Below are 26290 nucleotides of genomic sequence, written 5' to 3' on the forward strand. Positions count from 1 at the left end.
CAAGGAAATACATTGATTTGCTATATTTATACATTTGCTATAATTCTGAATATGTAAATGTTTATGCATGTTGGTGCTCCAGGGAAACTGTGAAATTTGATTTTTTTCCCTCCAAATACTCGAAGGAGGTACCAAACGCATTTGCATGGAAAACAGAAAAGCTGATTCACAGAGTCAGTTTTTTCATGCAGCAATCCACTTACTCCCATGGTAAGGTTCATCACATGCTAGGTGGCCTTTTTTTTTTAACTTGAGGAAATGAGGGATATGGGTGGGAAAAGGGTTATAAGGCTAAGGATTTGCTGGAGAACAGGAAAGGCTGATCTTGAAGGGGTTTTGCATACCCACTAAGTTGGAATTTTTGTGTTGAGTTCCGAGTTTTTGGGTGACAAAAAGAATGATTTAAAACTGTGTTCCTTAAAATGGACAGTCACAGACTGTGCGCTTGAGACTAGTCGACCTTGTACAATCATCATCTAGCAGGCCTTCTCAGACCACCTTCTCAGTCCACAATGACATAAACAAATTGCAAAATCAGCATCCAATTAAGCTAAAATGACTTTCTCCGGAAATACATAGGCTACTAGGATAATTCCTGAATTCCTCAGAACATACTGTAAAACATTCATACTGCAATAACCCAAGAGTTCTTAACAAAAGTGTCAGCAGCACACACGAGACACATGACAATGAGGACGTAACTGCTGTTTGGGAGGAGGAGAGGACATATCTTTGCATTCCATGTCTGAGTTTCACCACCCACGACATACAAAGCAACACCTTCACAGTTTGTTGGATATGGCCCAAAATATATTTTCAGCAAGTAAGAGAACAGAAAAGGTTATATTAAAATGCCCCAGAAGGCCAAGTACGTGATAGATACTGCTCATGAATGGAGAAGTATCTGCCCCTTCAAAATATTAGGAGGGCTGCCATTTAAGATATGTTCTCTTTCTGGAATGTACATCCCATAAATCGATGGGAGGGAACAGCACTGTAGATCAACGCAAATTCCCATACCTGACACTCTTTGAATGCACTTTGTTCCTTTTTTATCCAAATGTAATTATTCTCAGAAGTAAACAGTATTTTTTCATTTAACAGAGGAATCAATTGGGTGGTTTTTTCAAAGTATTTTGACTTGTAGCAGAAAAAAGAAAACAGGCATTACTATGGTCAAATGGAATACTTCCAAATGTCTGCAGAGTATCAAAAATAATAAATGAAAACGAACCACTCAATACCAAGACTTCTCTAAATACAAAGTGTCAATGTTCGCATTTGAGATAAATTCGATAAAAAGAAGGTATGAAAGAAATGTTACAGAAAAACAGCAATAAAAAGAACCTGTGCTTTACAAACAAAAAGAACATTTTGGGGAGCATTCATTATATTGACAGTCACGTTTTAACAAAACATAAAAAAATAACAGCAAAACATTGTATTTAACCATAAGGCTTTGGTTAAATAAACAGATACACAAAACAGGAATTGTGGTAAATTGTGGTAAAAGTGCAATAAACTGTGGTCATCTTTCTTTTCACAGTTAATAAGTAGAGTGCATTTGCCGATTACAACTGCTGCTCTGAAATATATATAAAAAACAATCTGATACTTTAACTGTAGTAACTTTGCTTATATTCCAAATATAGGAAACATACTTTCCTAAACTTTTTTCTTTTCTTTGTTTACATATGATACATCAGAAGATATAAAAAGCTGATCTTGTCTTACAATATAAACAAGTATACTATCAGAGTCTTACATGTACAAAGCGTACAAGGGTATGTTCGTGCAACTGTACATATCAGGAAATACAGGAACTTCTTGGACTGGCGCTCTGTAATGGTCCTTTGGATTTTTGTGCAGTTTCGTTTCAAGTGGAATAATCTATTGTGATAAATAAATATCTCCCAGAATGTATAGCACATTTCTTTGGACAAATTCACGTAGGTCTGGAATCTATTGTCTCTGCGTTGACATTATATTTTTACATTCACAACACATGCACCAGCTCTTCCTAAGCACAATGGTGCAACCTGTAAAAGAAGAAAATACTCAGTAAAAGTTAAATACTTGCAATATTTAGATGTAGCTTCAGTTTGACAAAACTCTACAGAGAGGCCCGAGATTAATAATAACAATAATCTGCAAAACCTGATGATTCAACTTCAGTGCCATATTCTCTACCATCTATTTCACAAGACAAACTGGGTACATGGATTATATAGTGAGTGCAAACTGTAAATTGACTTTTTGCGACCTGCCTTCCATTTTGTGATGCAACCCATGTACTACCAGGTCTCGTCCCAAATGCCAATTCGCAGAGGGTCACTAAAGAATATTAATTAGGCAGCTCTCTATTGTGGACCCTCTGTGATTTTGCGTATTGCAGCCTCTGTGAACACAAAAGTGATTTAAACAGCAGGCCCCAAGTGCTTAAAAAAGTGTAAATTCTCCATAACTCGACTGTCCTTTTTAAAAGTAAGGGTGACAAAAAACCTTACGTACATTTGCTTCATCCCACAGGTAGTTCCCACTCATAATATTTTTTAGATTTCTCTCTTTTTTTTTTTTAAAGTTATTTAGTCAAATATATGTGGGCCACTCTGAATCCCCAAATCTCCCATATCTATCAACAGCCTTGTGAAATCTTGCTTCCTTTGTGTATTTGACAAGGTTATAGGTGATATGGGACTGATCCACAGTGGGAAGGCAGTTTATTGGGAGGGGAAAGAAAACAGTGAGATACAGACACAAGAAAAAGGCACCTCACTTTTAAGTGATGTTGTATTTCACTGGTTCCCAGCCTGTGGTCCGGGGAACCCTAGGGGTCCGCGAAGCCTTCTCAGGGGGTCCGTGACTGCTTAGAAAATTAAATAATAACAGATTAGGTCCCCAGCTTTCAATAATGACTCAGTAGGGGGTCCCCGGATTCCAATAATGATTCAGTAGGGGTCCCCGGGTTCCAGTAATGATAAAGTGGGGTCTACAGATGTCAAAAGGTTGGGAACCACTGGTGTAGTTAACGTGACTTATGGTGAATCCCATGTTACTGGTCCTAGCCTCATTGATATGGGAAGAGGAAGAAGAATGTCCTGCTATCTGGCAGGGAGGCCCTTTCTTAGATTTTATATTCCATTGTCACTGGGTAGTATTAACAGTGGGCACCTTTGTTTACCATTGGTGTCCCAGTGAAACCAATACCATTGTACCACAACAGGATAACCAAGTTACTCCTATTTGCCAACTGAGTCTCCAGGAGTAGCAAAGTTGAGCGTTCAAGGACTACTCCAAGGGTAGGACACAAGTTAGATAAGTTATGACACTGCAAATAACATTTGATAGTCAGTGCTAAAGCGTACGAGAATAGAACTTTCTTTAAAGAATAGCCCTTTCTTTAACAAATAAGCAAAGAACCCCTTCCTAAAATACGATATACAGAGAAAGCCAGAAGGTGGCAAACTATACTTAAAGATTATAACTGCTAGCTGGTAGATAAACCTTTAGACCTATGGCCAACCTAATCATATTGGGCAGTGTACATGAGTTTTCCATCTCCGATTAGCAGGGTTTTTACACACACTTAGATCAAGATGCCAGACCAAGGCTCACAACGCAACAATATACAAATGATATATTTAGTCTTCTCGTAAGCCAGCTGCATTTACTTTCAAACAAAAACGGTCCAAACAAGCGTTCACAAAAAAAAAAAAAAAAAAAAAAAAAAAAACACCCAAACAACGAGTGTTCCAGCCAAAGGAACAAGTAGTGAATTTAGGGGGCCAAGACTCTTGCTGTCGATGTCAAGGTGTCCAATTGGCATCAAGTTGGACCTGGGGTCCACTGAGACCAGATAAATACCTAAACAGGATAAGATGGTCCTCATATAGTCAAAGTAAACTTATTGAACACTTAGAAAAACATAGTGTCAATTGTGGCATAGAAATGTGAAGCCAAGATGATGGACTTGTGGCAACAGAGTGTGGCATCTCTCTTAAACAATCTGACAAATTATAAAAATACTAAAGCAAAGTCACAAAACACCCTCTTGAAGGCAGCCAGTAAATCGTATTCAACAAAACACTTAACCAGCTACTTAAAAAAGTGAAACAAACGAAACTCAACCAGTCCCTAAAAGATGAAATAAGAAAAGTGAGAACACAATACAAGAACTACTCTGAAATGAGCAAAATGAAGCCTGCAAAATAGAAAACAGAAGAAATTCTGGTCTTAAGCAAATTATATAATTTCAGGTGAGAAAAGAACCAAAATAACTTGAGTTCCCCCACAAGACAGGATTAGCTATATTCCAATTCTATGGAACAACTACCTGCAATAACTTCCTTACCCGTTCAGCATGAGGATGCCATTGTAAATGATGATTTAATAACCATCTCAAAAGCAAAAATAAAAACTATTCCAAGGAACACTAGAAGGAATAGAGCACCAGGCCCCAATGTTCCATCCACGCTGCTTTATAAGAATATATATTTTTGGGCAGACATGCCCCTGCACCTCATGAATGCTGCATCGCTCCGGGAATTCAGAAAAGGACTGAAGAAATGGCTGTTCGAATGAACAGAGCACCATGAAGCAGCTAGCCACTCTAGCGCATTGAGACCCTCACGGCTGATTTCCCACGCTTTATAAATCCTGTTTGATTGACATGTTAACATCGCTCTATGCGCAGTGCTTGAAAATAAATGCTGTGCCTGAAAGCAGACCACAATAACTCAATACCCATCCATCAATCTGGTTTTGAAAAAGAGAGCGGCAATGGCTCGATCCTTAATAACACACCAGAACATTGAAAAAGTAAGCCTTCATCAGTTAAAAAAAAAAAGCATTTTTTTTTGTCAATAGTAGCAAATTATAGGATAGAAGCTGCAAGACTGTGGCATTCGCGCCAGCCTACTAAACGCTATGGTCAGTTTATAGTCAAAACTTGGGTAAAAATCAGGCTGGCCCTAACCATGACTACCAAAGGGAAGAGAAGAACATACAAAGGCCTGAAACAAGGCTGCGTTTTTGCTCCCCTCCTCTTCAATCTCTATACATTTCACATAGGAGCAGCACTGGAAGATGCCGACCCATTTCTCCTAAATTATCCAGTCAATCATTTAACACGCTCCAATACACTGGCGATAGTGATTTTAAATAAAGCAGCAATTGGTTTGCAACAAAAATGAAATAAGCTGAGCGAATACACTGCAAATCATGACTTGAACATTAACAAAGGGAAATCTAAAGTGATCAAGATTCTCAAGAAGGGCAACTGGTACTTAAACAACAACAAACTTGAACACATTTCCAAATGCATATACTTAAGCATATGGTTAAATGATCGGAGAGGCCATAAAAGCCAATTAACATTCATAAAAACAACATAAATAGCAATGAACATGTATCTTCTTAAACTTGTTACCAAAATGTCGGGCTCCTCTTTGAACCCATTTCTACAAATAGCCAGGCACAGAGTGATGCGCTCACTAACTTTGAGGCAAGCAGTTTTCCACAGGAAATGTGCAAAATGGTTGGACATGGCAAAATGCCCTTAAGGGAGCTGAGGCCAGTGCCATGGTACAACAGCACACTCCGAATGTGCACTGTCTGCAACGCAGAGTGTGCGCATTCCAAAGGTGCTGGCAGGGGGGACCCTGCACTGTTATTGCCATGGGCAATTCAGGGGCCCCCATGTGGCCCCCTACCAGCCTTTTCATGGCGGGGACCCTGCCATGAAAAGGCTGGTGGAAAGGGGACTTGTGATCAGCACAACGGTGCTGAACTCAGTGCAGCCATGGCGGACTAAGACTTTGACCACCACCACCCCACTGGGATCCATGATCCTGGAGGTAGCGGCGGTCCGACCGCCAGGTTTGTAATCTTGCGGTCGGACAGCCAGGAGTGTGGCAGTCCGACTGACACCGCATGTTTGGCAGCACTCAGACTGCCAAACTCGTAATGACCTCCTTAGTCAGAATAGGATTCCCTGTACTCTTTAACACATTATTACTATAATCGCTCAGGAGATCAAAAAGATACTACATGCCGTCTATGCAAAACAAGCAGCAAATAATTGCTCCACATCATCTGCAAGTACAAAAAGCTTTCAACAGAAATTTCTGCAGCATTCTGTTTTTTTTGCGGCTTAATCTCAGGAACTGTATGGAGACAGTGAAAGCATGTCTGAGTGGCGCAGACCCCCAATAGACTGGTGGCTCTTTGACATTTTTTTAATGGTTTTAACTATGATTAAGCTGAATGACTGCACAAAACGCCAAGTGCTGGTTCGTAGTCTGGACAAACTCTTAATTTTTTTAATTATATTAAGTAAATTGTACAATACTGAAATGACTAAGTAACTGTGCAATATTTATCTGATCTAGTCTTAGTTTTTAAATGGGTCAAATGCAGTAGTATCAGCAGCGACAATGATGATGTCACCGTGGGCATACCAGACTTTAGGGGGCTAAACTCAAATTGGGCTGCTTGTGGTTAAGTAATGAGGGGGCTGGGGCCCATTTGACTGCAGGCACCCACCAATCCCAAAAGTGTCACTAGTTACAAAAAGGGAATTAGATCTACAGGTTCAGAATGCTATAGCGGTGAAACTATAGGAGCTAGGATGACTATGTGAATGATTACGGAATAAAAACCACTTGTCACAGCCAACAGAAACCATTTGCATGCCAAGAGTGTGAAAGTAAAGAACCTCCACATACTCCTGAGGCTGGATGGAAGAAACATGGGGCTCCCTAAAGGTGTACTGTGCATCAGAAATTGTGCATGCTCACTAGAGATGAAGCAGCAAAGTATCTCTGCTTTTTTGCAACCTAGGCAGTTCCAGTATTTTTATTTAATTGTTAAGTCAGGATCCTGGGCTGCAGATATCTCATTGCTTCAGGGTAGCTTAATCTACTGATTCATCCAAAACAGATTCATCAGTCAGCAGGGGCTTGTGCAAGTCTTCCAAACAGTCTGTTATCTGTTCTTGTCCTTGTAAGGTACGCCTTTGCCACTTCTTTCATTTTTAGTCACAACAGCAATATGTTCTCACAAACCAGACTTGACCCAAATATGAAGTAGAACACTTGCTAGTATGGGTCTATCCTAATCTACTTTTATCATAGCAGACACTCTGGAGCTATTCACAAACTGCACTTTGTAGTACATTCAGTAGTATTACTTACGTCGTACAAAATGTTATTCACAAACCTTTGTGGGCCATCTGCCTCTCCTATCTTTTCTATGGAGATATATCTGCCTCAGTTGTGGCGGTCTCAGCATACCACAGTGTACATTTTAGTAGTAAATGTGGGAAGAACATGGGAGAGTGGGTAAAAAATGGGGGAAGCTTTCTACTAAATGGGAGAGGATTAGGGAGAGGAGGGGCTTAGGGACGGGTAGGAGGAGTTTCGGGAGGGCCATGCAAATACAAACAACCATTCACAAAAGAGTAAGCTGTTCACAGACTGCACTTCTAAACATGGCCAGACAGGGAACCAAAGGCAGTCCCGGCAAATTCTGTCACACGATCTCTCATACTGCATGTAGCGAGTGAGCCTGACCACTGCAAGGAGGATGTGGGCAGTGGGAGTGTTCTACCTCCAAAAAGTTCTGAAAAAAATGCACATTTGGTGCTTTTAACATCACATTTTTTTCATTGTAGAATATTATGTAATCACTGGATGGAGACATGTCTGCAATGCTTAATGAATGAATGAATAGTTGGATGGGTGAGGAGTGGGTGGACGAATTAATTCAAGAATGGATGACAATGAATAAAGATTTTAAGCTATAGGGAGCAAATGATTTTAAATCTTTGGCCAATAGTGGATGCCCCGGTTTTCATTTTAACTTCTGCAGTAAAACATCACCCTCCCCAAACACTACCTTGTGAATCCTTGTGAGACATGCATAGCCTGAATGTACTAAACACATTGTGCAGTTGTAACAACTATAGAATGAGCTAGTGATTTCTTGGCATCAAACATTCTAACTGTAGTTTTTTATTGAGGGAATAACATTCTTTTACATTCTAGCAATTGTGCACTAGCTTATCTCCATTTTCTCAATGCCAGAAAACTTCTATATCTGAAAATTCCACGTTTTACCTTTAAAGTCATTAACAATATGGGGCCTGAGATTTAAGTTGCTCACCTTGGAACATGGAGGCCCGAGTCTGAGTAATGTATTAAGCATATTAAGCATTTGTCTAAACATGTTATGGTTCTAGGCTAATCTCTTCATTTTCCTGTACCTGGAATTAAAAAAATAATGTCTGTAATATGTAAATAAGTACAGGTGAGTAATGTAAATATGTGTAATGTGGGCATTCGATTGTTCAATTTGTGTTTAGTATGATCAAAGTTACATATTCCTACAGTCCCTCCACATCAATGGCTGGTTTCTCAAATTCAGACTGTCACTCTCATACTGTTCTAAGCACAACAGTGTTCTATCACACTGAGGCTTTAATGTCGTCCTGTGAAAATATCATATCTAGAACATTACCACAATATCCTGAAGGTAAGTACGCATAGGTAGTTATAAATGAAATGTACTATTTTTAACTCCACATCTAAGTACCTCAGTCCTACAAAGCAAGTGTTCCTTGGGATCAAAATGTATTTGCTTGGTGCCACCTTCTTGAATCATAAATGTACATGTACTTGTGGAAAGACACAAAAAACACACCAACACATACACAAAAAAATTGAGAGTTAACCAAGAAGCCTTACAGCGAAAAGGACAGTAATTAGGACAAATTGACAAGTACTGTTAAATGTTGTTTTACCTGCGTCCACTCATTAGTCTGAGGATCATACGCCTCTACTGTATTCAGATAAGCTTGTCCATCGTATCCTCCAACTGCATATAGTTTGTCACCAAGAAGGCACACCCCAACAGCATCCCTACTAATGCTCATAGACGCAACTGCTGTCCACATGTCTGTCTTAGGATCATATCTGTAAAAGAAATTCTGGGTTTTATTGATTATATTTTAAATGGGGTTGACTTCTACTGAAAGGTAACATGCCGAGATTCACACAGACAAAGGTGTTTTCAGTGGCAAGCACCAGAGGTAAGTCGTCTGTAATTGTTACATTGTTAACTGTCTGCTTTTTCTACAACTATGCAGCCACTACTCATTCATACTAAACGTCATGACATTGCAATGCCTGTCTCTTCAGCTCTCTGGTGCCATGCTGCAGCTCTTTGCATGCATGCCTAGTTACCACTATTCTTATTTTGGTGTTCCTGTATAGTGCCCGTTGCAGCACCAGGCTGCCTAATTACATTCAGACAAGTGAAAGTGATATATTAAACAATGACACCATGCATTGTCGTCCATTTACAACAAATGGTAAGCAGGACTTTCCACGTTCCAAAGCCTAAATGGAAAAACTGCAGCTCAGAATGGTAATCAATTATGGGTAAAAAAGAGAAGAGAGGAACCCTTCAAACCAAGGGGATGGGATAATTAAAAACCAAGAACAAAAGAGCTTAGTGCACACTGTAAACTAAATCTCATACTGTAATGCACACAATTTCCATTTTATTTATAATAAACAAGTTTTCAGCCATCATCATGCACATCAGAATGCCGGGGTACTAGAAAAAATATATATTTTAATCTGACAAAATCAACTTATATATAACATTTATAAAGATTTCCTTGAATAAAATGTGATACATATCCATATTATTACACAATATACAGACCAAAAGGAAGAGAAAGAACTAAAGCAGACCAATCAATATGTTTTCTGACATGTACATTATGTACTATAGTGTTGCTGGTCATTCATAACCCTTTATAAGAATGGCCAGTGACCGCAGATAGTGTCAATAACTTATCATTGATATGTTTCGGTGGGAAGAATTTGATAAAATCCATCTTTTTTCAGGACTAACACAGATATTTGTCTTCCTAATAATTGGTCAACATATACCAACATCTTGACCTTACAATCTATCTCCAAAATTGGACAATATCTCTTGTGATTCCGATCTATTCACTTAAAATATGTTTGCCACTTTCAGCCCTCCTAAGAACGCATAACTGGTGGAAGCTGGCATCTTAAAAAGGAGAGTACCAGGAAGCTTCTATTGTGGGTAATTTCCAAAAGAGACTAACTGGCCTCACTGAGTATATCCTTCTGGTTTTACGCAAGGTATCTCAATCTTCAATCAGTTCCTCTCTTCTAATTAGTGTGATATCCAAGGTCTCCCGGTGAATGTTGACCCTGTCTGCGGGTACTGGCCATTCTTATATCGCACCAACGGAATCGGTGGAGGAATAGCCATCGTCCACAAATCCACCCTCAAGATCCACACCCACACGGACGACACCCTCAAGACAGCTGAACACCTTCACTTCCAGATCCACACGGACCCCAACACTACCCTCAGAGGAACTCTCATATACCGACCTCCAGGACCAAGAGCCCCCTTCAGTGACACCATTTCCGACCTCGCAAGCACCCACGCCCTCGCCTCAACGGACTACATCCTCCTTGGAGACCTCAATTTCCACCTGGAGAACAACAGCAACGCCAACACCGCATCACTGACCACCAACCTCTCCAACCTCGGACTCAGACAACTGGTCAACACACCCACCCACATCGCCGGTCACACCCTAGACCCACTCTTCACTACAAGCAACCACATCTCCTTCAGCCACACCACCGAACTCCACTGGACCGACCACCACTGCGTCCACTTCACTTTCAAGAAAAACACCGAACACCACCGCACCCCATTACCGCCGCACCGCCGCTGGGGCAAAGTCACCGAAGATCAACTAACCAGCACCCTCACCAAGAACTCGCCAACCGACCCCACCGACCCGGACTCCGCCGCCATCAACCTCCAACAGTGGATCCTCAACTGCGCCAACACCCTCGCACAACTCAAGAGGCCCACCGTCAACCAAGGAAAGAAAAAAGCAGCCTGGTTCACAGACGAACTGATCACCTCCAAATGCACTTGCCAGAAACTCAAGGAAAAATGGCTTCTCGAGCGCACACCCGACAGCCTAGCAATCCACAAGGAAGCCACCCGCAAGCACCACCAACTTATCCGACTCGCCAAACGCTCCCACTTCACAGAACGCCTAAACAACAACGCTCACGACAGCAAGGAGCTCTTCTGCATCGTGAAAGTGCTCTCCAACCCCAGCGCCAACGTCAACGACGTCCCACCATCCCAGAAACTCTGCGACGCACTCTCCACCTTTTTCTACCAGAAAATCGCTGCCATCCACGACAGCCTCAACACCACACCTCCGCCAGACCCCACCCCCGACAACTCCTCCCACGCCGACCGCCTCACCACCTGGACCCACGTAGATGACACCGAAACCCGAAAGACCATGAACTCCATCCACTCAGGATCCCCCTCAGACCCCTGCCCACACCATGTCTACAACAAAGCCGACTCCACCATCGCCCCCCAACTTCGCAAGATCATCAACCTATCCTTCGACACTGCAACCTTTCCGGACAGCTGGAAGCACGCCGATATCCAAGCCCTCCTCAAGAAACCCAAGGCTGACCTCAACGACCTCAAAAACTTCCGCCCGATCTCCCTCCTCCCCTTCCCAGCGAAGGTCATCGAGAAGATCGTCAACGCCCAGCTGACCCACTACCTCCAAGACAACTCCATCCTAGACCCCTCCCAATCCGGATTAAGACGCAATCACAGCACCGAGACTGCACTCCTCGCCGCCACAGACGACATCAGACAGCAAATGGACAACGGCAAAACTTCATCCCTCATCCTCCTGGACCTCTCCGCAGCCTTCGACACGGTCTGCCACCGCACCCTACTAACTCGTCTCCACGAAGCCGGAATACAAGACAAAGCCCTCAACTGGATCTCCTCTTTTCTCTCCGGCAGAACCCAGAGAGTCCGACTCTCACCCTTCCGCTCCGAAGCCACCAACCTCATCTGCGGCGTCTCCCAAGGCTCCTCGCTAAGCCCAACGCTGTTCAACGTCTACATGGCACCCCTCGCACAACTGGCCCGTCAGCACAACCTCAGCATCCTCTCCTACGCCGACGACACCCAGCTCATCCTCTCCCTTACTAAAGATCCACACACCGCCAAAGCCACCTTCACGAGGGACTGAAATCCATTGCCGAATGGATGAGAAACAGCCGCCTGAAATTAAACTCCGATAAGACGGAAGTTCTCATCCTCGGACGCTCCCCCTCTGCCTGGGACGACTCCTGGTGGCCCACCGCGCTGGGACCCCCACCTACTCCAGCCAACCACGCACGCAACCTCGGCTTCATCCTCGACTCCGCTCTCACCATGTCCAAACAGGTCAACGCAGTCTCCTCCTCCTGCTTCAACACCCTCTGCATGCTCCGTAGAATCTACAAGTGGATCCCGACGGAAACCAGAAAAACAGTGACCCAGGCCCTCGTCAGTAGCAGACTTGACTACGGCAACGCACTCTACACAGGCATCCCAGCAAAAGACATCCAACAACTCCAACGCATCCAGAACGCATCCGCCCGCCTGATCCTCGACATACCCCGCCGATGCCACATCTCCCACCACCTGAAGGACTTCCACTGGCTCCCCGTGGACAAGAGGATCACCTTTAAACTTCTCACCCACGCGCACAAAGCATTACATGACGCCGGACCCGCCTACCTGAACAACAGACTCAACTTCTACGTACCCTCCAGCCAACTCCGCTCTGCCAACCTCGCCCTCGCCATCGTTCCCCGAATTAAACGCAAGACCTCCGGCGGCAGATCATTCTCCTACTTTGCCGCCAAGACCTGGAACTCACTCCCGACCTCCCTGCGCCAGACCCAGGACCTCCTCACCTTCAGGAGACTCCTCAAGACATGGCTTCGAGCGATAGCAGCCGCCCACCCCCCAGCGCCTTGAAACCCTAACGGGTACATAGCGCGCTTTATAAATTTAATGATTGATTATATAGGAGCAAAGTTTTATGAATGTCCAGTGGCAGTACATTAGAAGAGCATATGTCAAAAGACATAGTGATTGGTGAACTTTAGTTCTTTCTCTTCCTTTTGTTGTGATTTTATGTTAGAATGTGGTTATGTATCAAATCTTAATCATGAAAATCCTTTTAAATAATATGTATAAATCTATTTTATCAGATTAAAAATATACATATATTTTTCTAGGACTCTGGCATTCGGATTTGTTTGATGGTGGATGAAGATTGGCTTATTGTATGAATGGAGGAGATCATGTGCAGTAAATTCAGGTTATTTCGTACACTAAAAGGAGCTCTTTTCCTCTTGGTTTTTAATCAATTATGGGTAGCCACTGATCGTAGCAGCTACTGCTGACTTGACCTCTGGTACATCTGGCACTACCTTTGCTAGCCCTGTTGTCAGGGGTGATGAAGGGACAGCAGCAGCAGAAAGTATAGAGGCTCAACGAGCTGGATCTACTGACTCTAGTTGAGGCTGTTGAGAGACGTAGAATGAGGCAGGGCATTAAACAAAGGGCCACATGTAGTAGTGTACAAAACAGAAGCCACCCGTGTAACCCAAGAAGGAACTCTTATCATAATAATGTAAAACGATGGTACACAGTTGAGCATGTATTTATAACGATTTTTCAAAGAATCAAATGTCTTTTGCGATTAAAGCAATAAACTATTTAAAAATATATGTGCATCCTCAGACATTATACAGAACCACAAGTATGTCAAAGTGTTTTTAATGTAAACTCTAGTAAAGTGTTTTCTGCTTAGAAGGATCACAGAGCGATAAAAATGTAATTTATATACATAAATTGATAACAACATAAGACCACGACTAGATGGAAAATTGGAAGGGATTAGGCAAGGTCTTTTCATGAATCCAATCTAGACATACAGTTCCTAGTATGATTGTTGTGCAAGATGATGCCGTTTCAACCTATCAATTATTCAGGAGGTCATCATTAGGATGAAGCGATTAATAGAAGCATAAAGGTGCGGAGGAGGGGGGTAAAAATGACTAAGGATTTAAGTCCTTTAACCGGACAGCATCTGTGATGGTGTAGATAGGCCCTAAAGGGTTCCAAAGACAGAGAAGTTGTATGATAATGGTAAACACATTGTGGACAGATCTCTCAGGTCAAGATCCAGAATAGGTTATTCTTCAAACTATATCAGGAGCAGTGATATTAATTAGTGAACATGGCACAATTGCCACCTGTGAAGTTTGTGCTACTGTATGTGAAAAGAACAAACATTTTAATTTTGGGAGTCACAGGAGGCTGAAGCAATCAGGCTAACATGAAGAAGTCAAATAAGTAACCATTAGTGCCTGTGTTCAGACAGTAATGACATTTGATGCATTACCACCCGTGCAGCTCAAGTCTTTGCCTGGAGTAGAAATGCAAGTAAGTATATAATACCTGATAAAAGGGTTAGGAAAGAAGAAGGTGTAGAATTCTTGGCCAAGCATTTTCTCAAGCAACATCTGTGTGCCAGAATTAGCATTATGAATTCCATCACCTTTTGGACTGATGGCCAAGGTAAGATATAGATCATTTGTTAAATTTAGTCCTTAGGCTTTAATGCAAATAAAGATTGAGCTTGGAAGCACAATATATTGGAAGGATAGCTCAGTACACATTTGTAGCCATTTCCCAAGATCAAAATATATGCTCAACTTAAAGGTTCCAATCCTGGCAGATGTACTTGGCCTCTAATCCTTACCAAGATGTTGAAATAAGAATGGCTGTGATGTGTAATACTAACATGCAGAATTTACAGGCCTTTCACTGAGACTGCCACAGCCACGATGAGTTTCTGCAAAGCTGAATGTCGAAGAACAAACTGACAACGTTTCTTATTTTATATACAGATGCCAGCACTTTTTAATTAACAAGTAATCATGAACAAGCTGTTTAACAGCACTTGCTTGTAATTACCTTTTTAACTGGTATGAAAGCAGCAAAGATGCACTTAACGTTTACACACAAGGATATTGAATACTGAATTAATTCTTGTGTTGCCTGCCTCTGCCCCAACATCACGTGTCCAAATCTGCCTAACAGGTTACAGTCCAGGAGCAGCTCCTGATTAGTTGGACAGCATTATGGCTCCGATCCACAAACCAATATGAGACGCCTATTATCCCCTAGGAAATCAAGTAATAGTGTGCCTCGTAACTTGTTGTCATGGAACTGTAACAACAAAAGGAAGATGCAATTTGAGTAACTGGTTCCCTGTAAACACTTGAGGACAAGTTTCAATCTCAGTGACTCAAGTATTGGTCTGACTGACAGTGTTTTTAGATATACATTAGTCTTTAAGTTAACTTGGAGTACACCTTATGACTCAGATAGCTTTGTGCACCTGCACAGAGAAAGGCTGAGACTAGATGCAGATAATTTGGCCGTCTCCTCCCTGAAAAAGTAGGAAGTATATTTCAATACTGAGGCAAAGACCTGCAGCTGCAATCTAAAATCAGAAAGCAGCAAGTCTGCCTGCAAGCCCCAGACCTAGATGTTCTACAAGTTGCTGAAATGAAGCTTTGTTCAACAAAGTGCTGCTAAAATTGGCAACTGGAGACTGCTGACCAATAGGGTTCAAGGAAGTGAAGAAGCCTCTCTCTCTCCTTCCAATTTTATATGAAACGTGTGTGCTATGCTCCGAGTGAGTAAGAAAACATCCATTGTCTGTGACCTCTTTCACCGCCCTCCCCTGTACGGTCTTTGTGCATTCTCAAAAAGTATGGTGCCAACCATCCAGTGAGGGCTGTAAGCCTCATGACCTTCCCCTGTGTGGCTTGGTTCTCCCCGAACAGTGCCATCCCCTAACACCATCAGCCCCAAATGCACAGACAAAAACACTATGAAACAAAGTAAGAACAACAAGTAGGAAGAATTGATTCCATTTAAAAAATTAGCTACCACGCTTGGCTACTTCTCCCTCCTCAGTTCCTGAGTAAAGACTCAGAGGAGTATGTAGACTATTGAAACATACAGAGTGACACAGGAAATCTGCACCCATAACATTCCTGTAATGTGGTTAATTTGCTCATGTGCTCACAGAAAACCTTGAAAAATTACTCTAACTTGTTCAACTTAGCTAACTTCTGAAATCACATAAAGGGACTCTACACAAAGTATAACAAATGTGCTGTCAGGAGTATAGCCTTTGGTGGGCTGCTGCTCTCCTTCCAATCTGGATCAAGGTCTGTGACTGTGTGTGACACATTTTCTGCAATCACCGGAGGAAAGATGGAGAGATTGCCTGTCTGAATAAGAAGCTAACTGCATGTACAAGGAGAGGATGACCCGAACCCAGGAACACATGACATTGTGCAGCTGACTGGAGAAGCTGCACAATGTTTCAATGGGTTGCGGTCAACAAAGAGTTACAAAGTACCGACAAGCCCAGCTGGCCGAAAGAATAAAGAACTGCAACATCTGAGTATCGAAGCTTGAACATCACCTCTATTCAAGTTGGCAAAAACTCGACCCATCCCGTACCTGTCTGGGTGCACCATCACTCCATGCCCCAGACTCAGAAGGACCTGGAGAAGGTTAACCTTTAGATCCTTGGTATATTGTTTGTTCTTTTCAATAGAGGATGGTATCTTGTTTCCTGAGCCATTACAACCATATTTTCCGCTTGTACAGTTCTAGAGATGTCAATGTTCTAAGTCAATGTTGAGACCATCAACCTAAGTCCAGTTCCTATTGGGAAATGATGAAGCCATTGGGTTCAGTAGGTGCTCAGCTACCTAGTAATTCCAACTGTGAGTAGTACATTTTGATATATATTTACCCCCTAAATTTTTGGCACCCTCAGGCACTTGATAGAAAGGGCTGGCCTACTAATACGTATGCTGCAGTTGAAGAACTAATCAAAACAGATGAGTACTAAATTGTTTTTAGGCACCAGTAAACTAAATTTTGTCTTGAACTGGTCCCATATATCACCACTGACTTTAAGCACTGGAATGTGGACTGCATCAGTGATGTCTCTGCGTGGGTTCTTTATTTCAGTGGTGGATCAATCCAGTATGCTGCCCAAAACAGTACCAAAGGGTGCAGCAGGATATAGACAGGTTCTGAAGTACAGACTCTGAATCACTACCCCAGCCAGAAACACTTTTCATGTAAAAGTCTCTGCACGAAACAGACACCCAATGAGCTCTGAATATCCCCGTCTTCGTATTTCTATCAACTGTAGAGAAAAGTCCTATAAGTTATAGCACTGACTAGACACTGAAGTTATTAAAGTGTTATTTACTGGGACACTCTGTTTTGAGTTTCTAAATCTGATTATCTCCTTGAGTAGCCATGATTGCTTGCTCTCGCTAGCTGAGTCAAGTGTCCAAAGGGAATAACTTGTTTATCTAATTTGAGTCCAATAGTTTTACAGCACTATGCTAACAGCGGCAAACAACAGTATTGACACAGGACACTGCAGCACCCTGTTACATCCTGAAAGTCTGCTTTTAAAAGAGATGGTTTAAATTATGCTTATAAAAAGCAAACTGTAAATACTGCCTATTTACAGGAATCAAAAGCACTCTTCAAACTCTATATAAGGAAGGATAATGTTCCTGGAGTGCACTTTAGAGTAATTATTCTGGTCTAGCCCACACATACTTCTTGAGAAAATAAATCCCACGGGAGATATTAATTGCAGCTGTGGTCCAATCCCATTTAACACTCCTCTCTAATAATTTGTTGCTTTATTATGATTTGATTTACTTTCATAACAACTGCACTAACGCGTACCACAAGTGCTGAATTTATGTACTGCCCTGGTAGAAACAAAGTGGATTATTAACAGTGAATAGCTTTTAGGATCGTACGGATTCAATCCGTACCTTTTAGAATTCCAGCAGGCACAGCTATATCTATCAACTCAATTTAGTCTGGTAAAAACCTTCTATCCCAGAGGCAATTACTCAGTAGCTAATGAAGTACTCTGAAACTACTCAACGTTAGCAGAAAGTGAGCGTCTTCGAGACAATAGCACAAGTGAAGGCTTGGACCTACTCAAAAGTAACTAAAATTCATTACCATCCGCTGGCAGCTAGCAGACGGGCGCAATAAAAAGTGCCACCAAGATATGAATAATTTGAGAGAGCCTTTGCCATTGCATCCCGGAGTGGAGAAGAGATTGCACCAGTCACCTGGCCCTTCACTAATAGGACTTATTATTTTATTAATGTGATGACTGAGGAAGAACATTTGGATAATCACAGACTGTTACGAGGTGACACTTGATCTTCTCAGGTGAAAGGGACAGAAACAATGCTCAGGATCACAAAGTGAAGCAACGAAGTACACTGAGAGCAAGCTTGCATTCCACCTTCTCGCAGCTGGAGTAATGGGAAGCAGACGCACAAGTCTTTATAGTGATCCGTTTAGAAGAAGGCTGCTCACATGTTCAACAAGGTACCTCCTTGGGAGATTAAGCTCAGAGGCCAACACAAAGTACGAGTTTGACTTTCAGAAGGTGGAGAAACTGAATTGGTTATACTTCTCCTTAGCAATGTTACTTGAACAGGTTACTCACTAACTTCCTGAATAATTCTTTACCACGAGAAGGGACCTCAGTAGATTGAGCTGCTGCCACCACAGCTGCCGAATTTGGTAATGGGTAACCAGGTTCGAGTCTCGGCGCTGCTCAACATCCTGTGATTCTGACAAATCATTTCATCTTCCAGTGCCTAAAAATGAATGTGATGTTGTGTCATGTATCTGGTGCTCGGGTTAAGCTCTCCAAAACCTTCGAGTAGAGTTTGTGCTACATAAAAATGTGGGGAAAAAAACTGTTGTCTAAAAACAATTCATAGTTCTAACTCCAACAACTAGTGTGCAGTTTTCAACAAAAGCTTGCATGGATATGCTTGCAGAGTAGGTGTGACCCAAGCAAAACCATAATATCAGAAACCTACTACAAACCTATTTTGAGCCCTTAATTCTTATGCAGGGACTAAATTATTAAAGAAATCAATTGCATGCTAAACGTTTTTGAGAGCTGAGGAGAAAGACATTAAAAGGTAATTCTGAAATTCCAGAGAGCTGCTGTTCACAATGTAATCAGCTCTGGATACTAGACCACACAGCTGGAAGAAAGTAAGCACTGAGACCCACATAATGTGTTCTAAAATCCCTGGAATAGGACCTGTAGGAAAGTACCATCTTGCCTGGCATGTTACCCCCATTTTTCACTGTATATATGTTGTTTTAGTTGTATGTGTCACTGGGACCCTGCTAGTCAGGGCCCCAGTGCTCATAAGTGTGCCTGAATGTGTTACCTGTGTTATGACTCACTGTCTCACTGAGGCTCTGCTGATCAGAACCTCAGTGGTTATGCTCTCTCATTTCTTTTAAATTGTCAATGACAGGCTAGTGACCAATTTTACCAATTTACATTGGCTTACTGGAACACCCTTATAATTCCCTAGTATATGGTACTGAGGTACCCAGGGTATTGGGGTTCCAGGAGATCCCTATGGGCTGCAGCATTTCTTTTGCCACCCATAGGGAGCTCTGACAAATCTTACACAGGCCTGCCACTGCAGCCTGAGTGAAATAACGTCCACGTTATCTCACAGCCATTTTACACTGCACTTAAGTAACTTATAAGTCACCTATATGTCTAACCTTTACCTGGTAAAGGTTGGGTGCTAAGGTTCTTAGTGTGAGGGCACCCTGGCACTAGCCAAGGTGCCCCCACATTGTCCAGGGCCAATTCCCCGGACTTTGTGAGTGCGGGGACACCATTACACGCGTGCACTACATATAGGTCACTACCTATATGTAGCTTCACAATGGTAACTCCGAATATGGCCATGTAATATGTCTATGATCATGGAATTGCCCCCTCTATACCATCCTGGCATAGTTGGCACAATCCCATGATCCCAGTGGTCTGTAGCACAGACCCTGGTACTGCCAAACTGCTTTTCCCGGGGTTTCACTGCAGCAGCTGCTGCTGCCAACCCCTCAGACAGGCAGCTGCCCTCCTGGGGTCCAGCCAGGCCTGGCCCAGGATGGCAGAACAAAGGACTTCCTCTGAGAGAGGGTGTGACACCCTCTCCCTTTGGAAAATGGTGTGAAGGCAGGGGAGGAGTAGCCTCCCCCAGCCTCTGGAAATGCTTTCTTGGGCCCAAATGTGCCCAATTCTGCATAAGCCAGTCTACACCGGTTCAGGGGACCCCTTAGCCCTGCTCTGGCGCGAAACTGGACAAAGGAAAGGGGAGTGACCACTCCCCTGACCTGTACCTCCCCTGGGAGGTGCCCAGAGCTCCTCCAGTGTGCTCCAGACCTCTGCCATCTTGGAAACAGAGGTGCTGCTGGCACACTGGACTGCTCTGAGTGGCCAGTGCCACCAGGTGACGTCAGAGACTCCTTGTGATAGGCTCCTTCAGGTGTTGCTAGCCTATCCTCTCTCCTAAGTAGCCAAACCCTCTTTTCTGGCTATTTAGGGTCTCTGTCTCTTGGGATTCCTTAGATAACGAATGCAAGAGCTCATCCGAGTTCCTCTGCATCTCTCTCTTCACCTTCTGCCAAGGAATCGACTGCTGACCGCGCTGGAAGCCTGCAACACTGCAACAAAGTAGCAAAGACGACTACCGCAACTCTGTAACGCTGATCCTGCCGCCTTCTCGACTGTTTTCCTGGTGGTGCATGCTGTGGGGGTAGTCTGCCTCCTCTCTGCACTAGAATCTCCGAAGAAATCTCCCGTGGGTCGACGGAATCTTCCCCCTGCAACCGCAGGCACCAAAAAGCTGCATTACCGGTCCCTTGGGTCTCCTCTCAGCACGACGAGCGAGGTCCCTCGAATCCAGCAACTCTGTCCAAGTGACCCCCACAGTCCAGTGACTCTTCAGTCCAAGTTTGGTGGAGGTAAGTCCTTGCCTCACCTCGCTAGACTGCATTGCTGGGAACCGCGACTTTTGCAGCCACTCCGGCCTCCGTGCACTTCCGGCGGAAATCCTTTGTGCACAGTCCAGCCTGGGTCCACGGCACTCTAACCTGCATTGCACGACCTCCTAAGTTGTTCTCCGGCGACGTGGGACTTCTTTGGGCGACTTCGGGTGAGCACCGTTTCACGCATCCTCGTAGTGCCTGTTTCTGGCACTTCTCCGGGTGCTACCTGCTGCTAAGAGGGCTCCTTCTCTTGCTCGACGTCCCCTCTACCTCCTGGTCTAATTTGCGACCTCCTGGTCCCTCCTGGGCCACAGCAGCATCCAAAAACGCTAACCGCACGATTTGCAGCTAGCAAGGCTTGTTGGCGTTCTTTCGGCGGGAAAACACTTCTGCACGACTCTACAAGGCGAGACGGATCCGTCCTCCAAAGGGGAAGTCTCTAGCCCTTTGCGTTCCTGCAGAAACCACAGCTTCTTCTGTCCAGTAGAAGCTTCTTTGCGCCCGCAGCTGGCATTTCCTGGACATCTGCCCATCTCCGACTTGCTTGTGACTTTTGGACTTGGTCCCCTTGTTCCACAGGTACCCTAGATTGGAAATCCACAGTTGTTGCATTGTTGGTTTGTGTCTTTCCTGCATTATTCCTCTAACACGACTTCTTTGTCCTTAGGGGAACTTTAGTGCACTTTGCACTCACTTTTCAGGGTCTTGGGGAGGGTTATTTTTCTAACTCTCACTATTTTCTAATAGTCCCAGCGACCCTCTACAAGGTCACATAGGTTTGGGGTCCATTCGTGGTTCGCATTCCACTTTTGGAGTATATGGTTTGTGTTGCCCCATCCCTATGTGTCCCCATTGCATCCTATTGTAACTATACACTGTTTGCACTGTTTTCTAAGACTATACTGCATATTTTTGCTATTGTGTATATATATCTTGTGTATATTTCCTATCCTCTCACTGAGGGTACACTCTGAGATACTTTGGCATATTGTCATAAAAATAAAGTACCTTTATTTTTAGTATAACTGTATATTGTGTTTTCTTATGATATTGTGCATATGACACTAAGTGGTACTGTGGTAGCTTCACACATCTCCTAGTTCAGCCTAAGCTGCTCTGCTAAGCTACCATTATCTATCAGCCTAAGCTGCTAGACACCCTATACACTAATAAGGGATAACTGGGCCTGGTGCAAGGTGCAAGTACCCCTAGGTACTCACTACAAGCCAGTCCAGCCTCCTACATTGGTTGTGCAGCGGTGGGATAAGTGCTTTGAGACTACTTACCACTCTTGTCATTGTACTTTTCATAAGAGAAAAATATACAAAACAAGTTCAGTGTATATACACATTGCCAAAAAGTTTTGCATTTCCTCTTTTCACTCTTTTCTAAGTGCTGAAAAGTACTTCTAACTTTCTAAAAAGTTCTAAAAAGTTTTAAAAGTTTTTTTCTCTGTCTTTCTAAAAGCTCTGACAAACTTTTTTCTCTTTTTCTATCACTTTAACTCTCTCTAAAAATGTCTGGCACAGGCCAAAATGTTGATCTGTCCAAACTTGCATATGACCACCTTAGCTGGAAAGGAGCAAGGAGTCTCTGTGTAGAGAGAGGTTTGAGTGTAGGGAAGAATCCTTCCTTGGAACTGTTACTTAACATGCTTAGAGAACAGGATAAGGCTAGAAGTGCCCCATCTGTAGAAAAAGTAGCTAATGGTTCCCAATCTGATCCAGGGACTCCCCCAGGAAAAGATTCAGGAAAGAAACTTCCTAGCCTGCCCATTACTAGACAGTCTAGCATAGTTGGTAATGATGTGGAGTCACACCATACAAATAGTGTTGTCTCACATCATAGCAAAAGCATTTATTCTCACCACAGTGGTACTGATGTTTCTGTTAGCCAAGCTGTTAGGGTGCCCTCTGTAAGGGACAGGTCTCCTTCTGTCCATTCTCACCATACTTCTGTTTCAAGGCATGTCCCTCCCACCCACCCTGATGACAGATTGTTAGAAAGGGAGCTCAATAGATTGAGAGTGGAACAAACCAGACTGAAGCTCAAAAAGCAACAGCTGGATTTGGATAGACAGACCTTAGAAGTAGAGAAGGAGAGACAGAAACTGGGTTTAGAAACCCATGGTGGCAGCAGCAGTATTCCCCATAGTCATCCTGCAAAAGAGCATGATTCCAGGAATCTGCATAAGATAGTTCCCCCTTATAAGGAGGGGGATGACATTACCAAGTGGTTTGCTGCACTTGAGAGGGCCTGTGCTGTACAGGATGTCCCTCAAAGGCAGTGGGCTGCTATCCTATGGCTATCATTTAGTGGAAAAGGTAGGGATAGGCTCCTTACTGTAAAAGAAAATGAAGCTAATGATTACAAAGTTCTTAAGAATGCACTCCTGGATGGTTATGGCTTAACCACTGAACAATACAGGATAAAGTTCAGAGAGACCAAAAAGGAGTCTTCACAAGACTGGGTTGATTTCATTGACCATTCAGTGAAGGCCTTGGAGGGGTGGTTACATGGCAGTAAAGTTACTGATTATGACAGCCTGTATAACTTGATCCTGAGAGAGCATATTCTTAATAATTGTGTGTCTGATTTGTTGCACCAGTACTTGGTGGACTCTGATCTGACCTCTCCCCAAGAATTGGGAAAGAAGGCAGACAAATGGGTCAGAACAAGGGTGAACAGAAAAGTTCATACAGGGGGTGACAAAGATGGCAACAAGAAGAAGGATGGTAAGTCTTCTGACAAGGGTGGGGACAAATCTAAAAATGAGTCTTCATCAGGCCCACAAAAACACTCTGGTGGGGGTGGTGGGCCCAAATCCTCTTCTAATCAAAACAAGGAAAAGAAACCATGGTGCTATTTATGTAAAATAAAAGGCCATTGGACAACAGATCCCAGTTGTCCAAAGAAAAGCACCAAGCCTCCTACCACTACAACCCCTACTGCTACACCTAGTGTCCCTACTAATAGCAGTGGTGGTGGGAGCAAACCTACTAATAGCCAATCCAAGGGAGTAGCTGGGCTCACTATTGGTAACTTAGTTGGGGTTGGTCTTGTTAGGGAGACCACAGAGGCTGTGTAAGTCTCTGAGGGGGCTATTGATTTAGCCACCTTAGTTGCTTGTCCCCTTAATATGGATAAGTACAAGCAGCTACCCCTAATAAATGGTGTTGAGGTTCAGGCCTACAGGGACACTGGAGCCAGTGTGACTATGGTCATAGAGAAACTGGTCCACCCTGAACAACACCTACTTGGTCACCAGTACCAAGTAACCGATGCTCACAACAACACACTTAGCCACCCCATGGCTGTTGTAAATCTCAACTGGGGGGGGGGTTACTGGTCCAAAGAAAGTTGTGGTAGCTTCAGATTTACCTGTAGACTGTCTATTAGGGAATGATTTGGAGACATCAGCTTGGTCAGATGTGGAGTTGGAGGCCCATGCAGCAATGCTGGGCATCCCAGGGCATATTTTTGCTTTGACAAGGGCTCAGGCCAAAAAGCAAAAAGGACAGGGAAGCTTGGATCCTGGAACAATGGACCAAGTGCTCCCTAAAGCTAGGGCTAGTAGAAGCAAACCACTTCCTACTATCCCTCCCTCTACAGTGGATTCTACTTCTGAGGAAGAAGAATTCCCTCCCTGTGCAGAACCTACACCAGAGGAGCTTCAAGCAGACACTGCTGAGCTTTTGGGTGAAGGGGGGCCTGCCAGGGAGGAGCTGAGTGTGGCACAGCAAACCTGTCCCACATTAGAGGGTCTAAGACAGCAAGCTGTCAAACAGGCTAATGGGGATGTCAGTGACTCTCACAGAGTTTACTGGGAGGACAACCTCTTGTACACTGAGGCAAGGGATCCTAAACCTGGAACTGCCAGGAGATTAGTGATCCCTCAGGAGTACAGAAAGTTCCTCCTAACTCTTGCACACGACATTCCCCTAGCTGGGCACCTGGGACAAATGAAAACTTGGGACAGACTGGTTCCCTTGTTTCATTGGCCTAGGATGTCTGAGGACACAAAAGATTTTTGTAAGTCCTGTGAAACCTGTCAAGCCAGTGGCAAGACAGGTGGCACTCCAAAGGCACCCCTTATTCCACTGCCTGTGGTTGGGGTACCCTTTGAAAGGGTAGGGGTTGGCATAGTTGGCTCCCTTGACCCTCCTACTGCTTCAGGCAATAGGTTTATCTTGGTGGTAGTGGACCATGCCACAAGATATCCTGAAGCAATTCCTTTAAGGACCACTACAGCACCTGCAGTGGCAAAGGCCCTCCTGGGAATATTTTCTAGGGTGGGCTTCCCAAAGGAAGTAGTATCAGACAGGGGAAGCAATTTCATGTCTGCATACTTAAAGGCCATGTGGAAGGAGTGTGGTGTGACTTACAAGTTCACTACACCCTATCATCCACAAACAAATGGACTGGTGGAGAGATTTAATAAAACTCTCAAAGGCCTGATTATGGGTCTCCCTGAAAAACTCCGCAGGAGATGGGATATCCTGTTACCATGCGTCCTTTTTGCCTACAGGGAGGTACCCCAGAAAGGAGTGGGCTTCAGCCCCTTTGAACTTCTTTTTGGACACCCTGTTAGGGGTCCACTCACACTTGTAAAGGAGGGTTGGGAACAACCTTTAAAAGCTCCTAAGCAAGATATTGTGGATTATGTACTTGGCCTCAGATCAAGGATGGCTGAGTATATGAAAAAGGCCAGTAAAAACCTTCAGGCCAGCCAAGAGCTCCAGAAGCAATGGCATGATCAGAAGGCTGTTATGGTTCAGTACAAACCAGGGCAGAAAGTGTGGGTCTTGGAGCCTGTGGCCCCAAGAGCACTCCAAGATAAATGGAGTGGACCCTACACAATTGTTGAAAAGAAGGGTGAAGTCACCTACTTAGTTGACTTAGGCACTGCCAGGAGTCCCCTTAGGGTGCTCCATGTCAATCGCCTGAAACCCTACTATGACAGGGCTGATCTCACCCTGCTCATGGCAACTGATGAGGGACAGGAAGAAGACAGTGATCCTCTACCTGATCTCTTCTCTTCCACAGAACAAGATACTCTTGTGGAAGGTGTAGTTTTTGCTGATTGTCTTACTGCTGAGCAGAAAGACCATTGCATAAATCTCCTAGATCAATTCTCTGAACTCTTCTCTACTGTGCCAGGTACCACTTCTTGGTGTGAGCACACTATAGATACTGGAGACAGTTTACCTGTCAAAAGTAAGATCTATAGGCAGCCTGACCATGTCAGGGACTGCATAAAGCAAGAGGTGCAGAAAATGTTAGAGCTGGGAGTGGTTGAGCACTCTGAAAGTCCATGGGCTTCTCCTGTGGTACTTGTACCAAAACCCCATTCCAAAGATGGAAAGAAGGAAATGCGGTTTTGTGT

The 26290-nt window shown here is 43.6% G+C and overlaps 1 protein-coding gene across 2 annotated transcripts in view; it reads right to left on the bottom strand.

The window, feature by feature from the left end:
- Positions 1–247: 247 nt before the first annotated feature.
- Positions 248–26290, bottom strand: part of KLHL5 (kelch like family member 5) — a 439436-nt gene continuing 413393 nt past the window's right edge. For both annotated transcript variants that reach the window (XM_069202095.1, XM_069202090.1), the window contains 2 exons: positions 8801–8972; positions 248–2039 (listed from right to left, as the gene is read on the bottom strand). In XM_069202095.1, coding sequence (XP_069058196.1) covers positions 1983–2039; positions 8801–8972 — 229 coding nt within the window. In that variant the 3' untranslated portion in view covers positions 248–1982. The remainder of the gene's footprint in view (positions 2040–8800; positions 8973–26290) is intronic.

Source organism: Pleurodeles waltl, chromosome 1_2 (assembly GCF_031143425.1).
Source record: "Pleurodeles waltl isolate 20211129_DDA chromosome 1_2, aPleWal1.hap1.20221129, whole genome shotgun sequence".
Lineage (NCBI taxonomy): Eukaryota > Metazoa > Chordata > Amphibia > Caudata > Salamandridae > Pleurodeles > Pleurodeles waltl.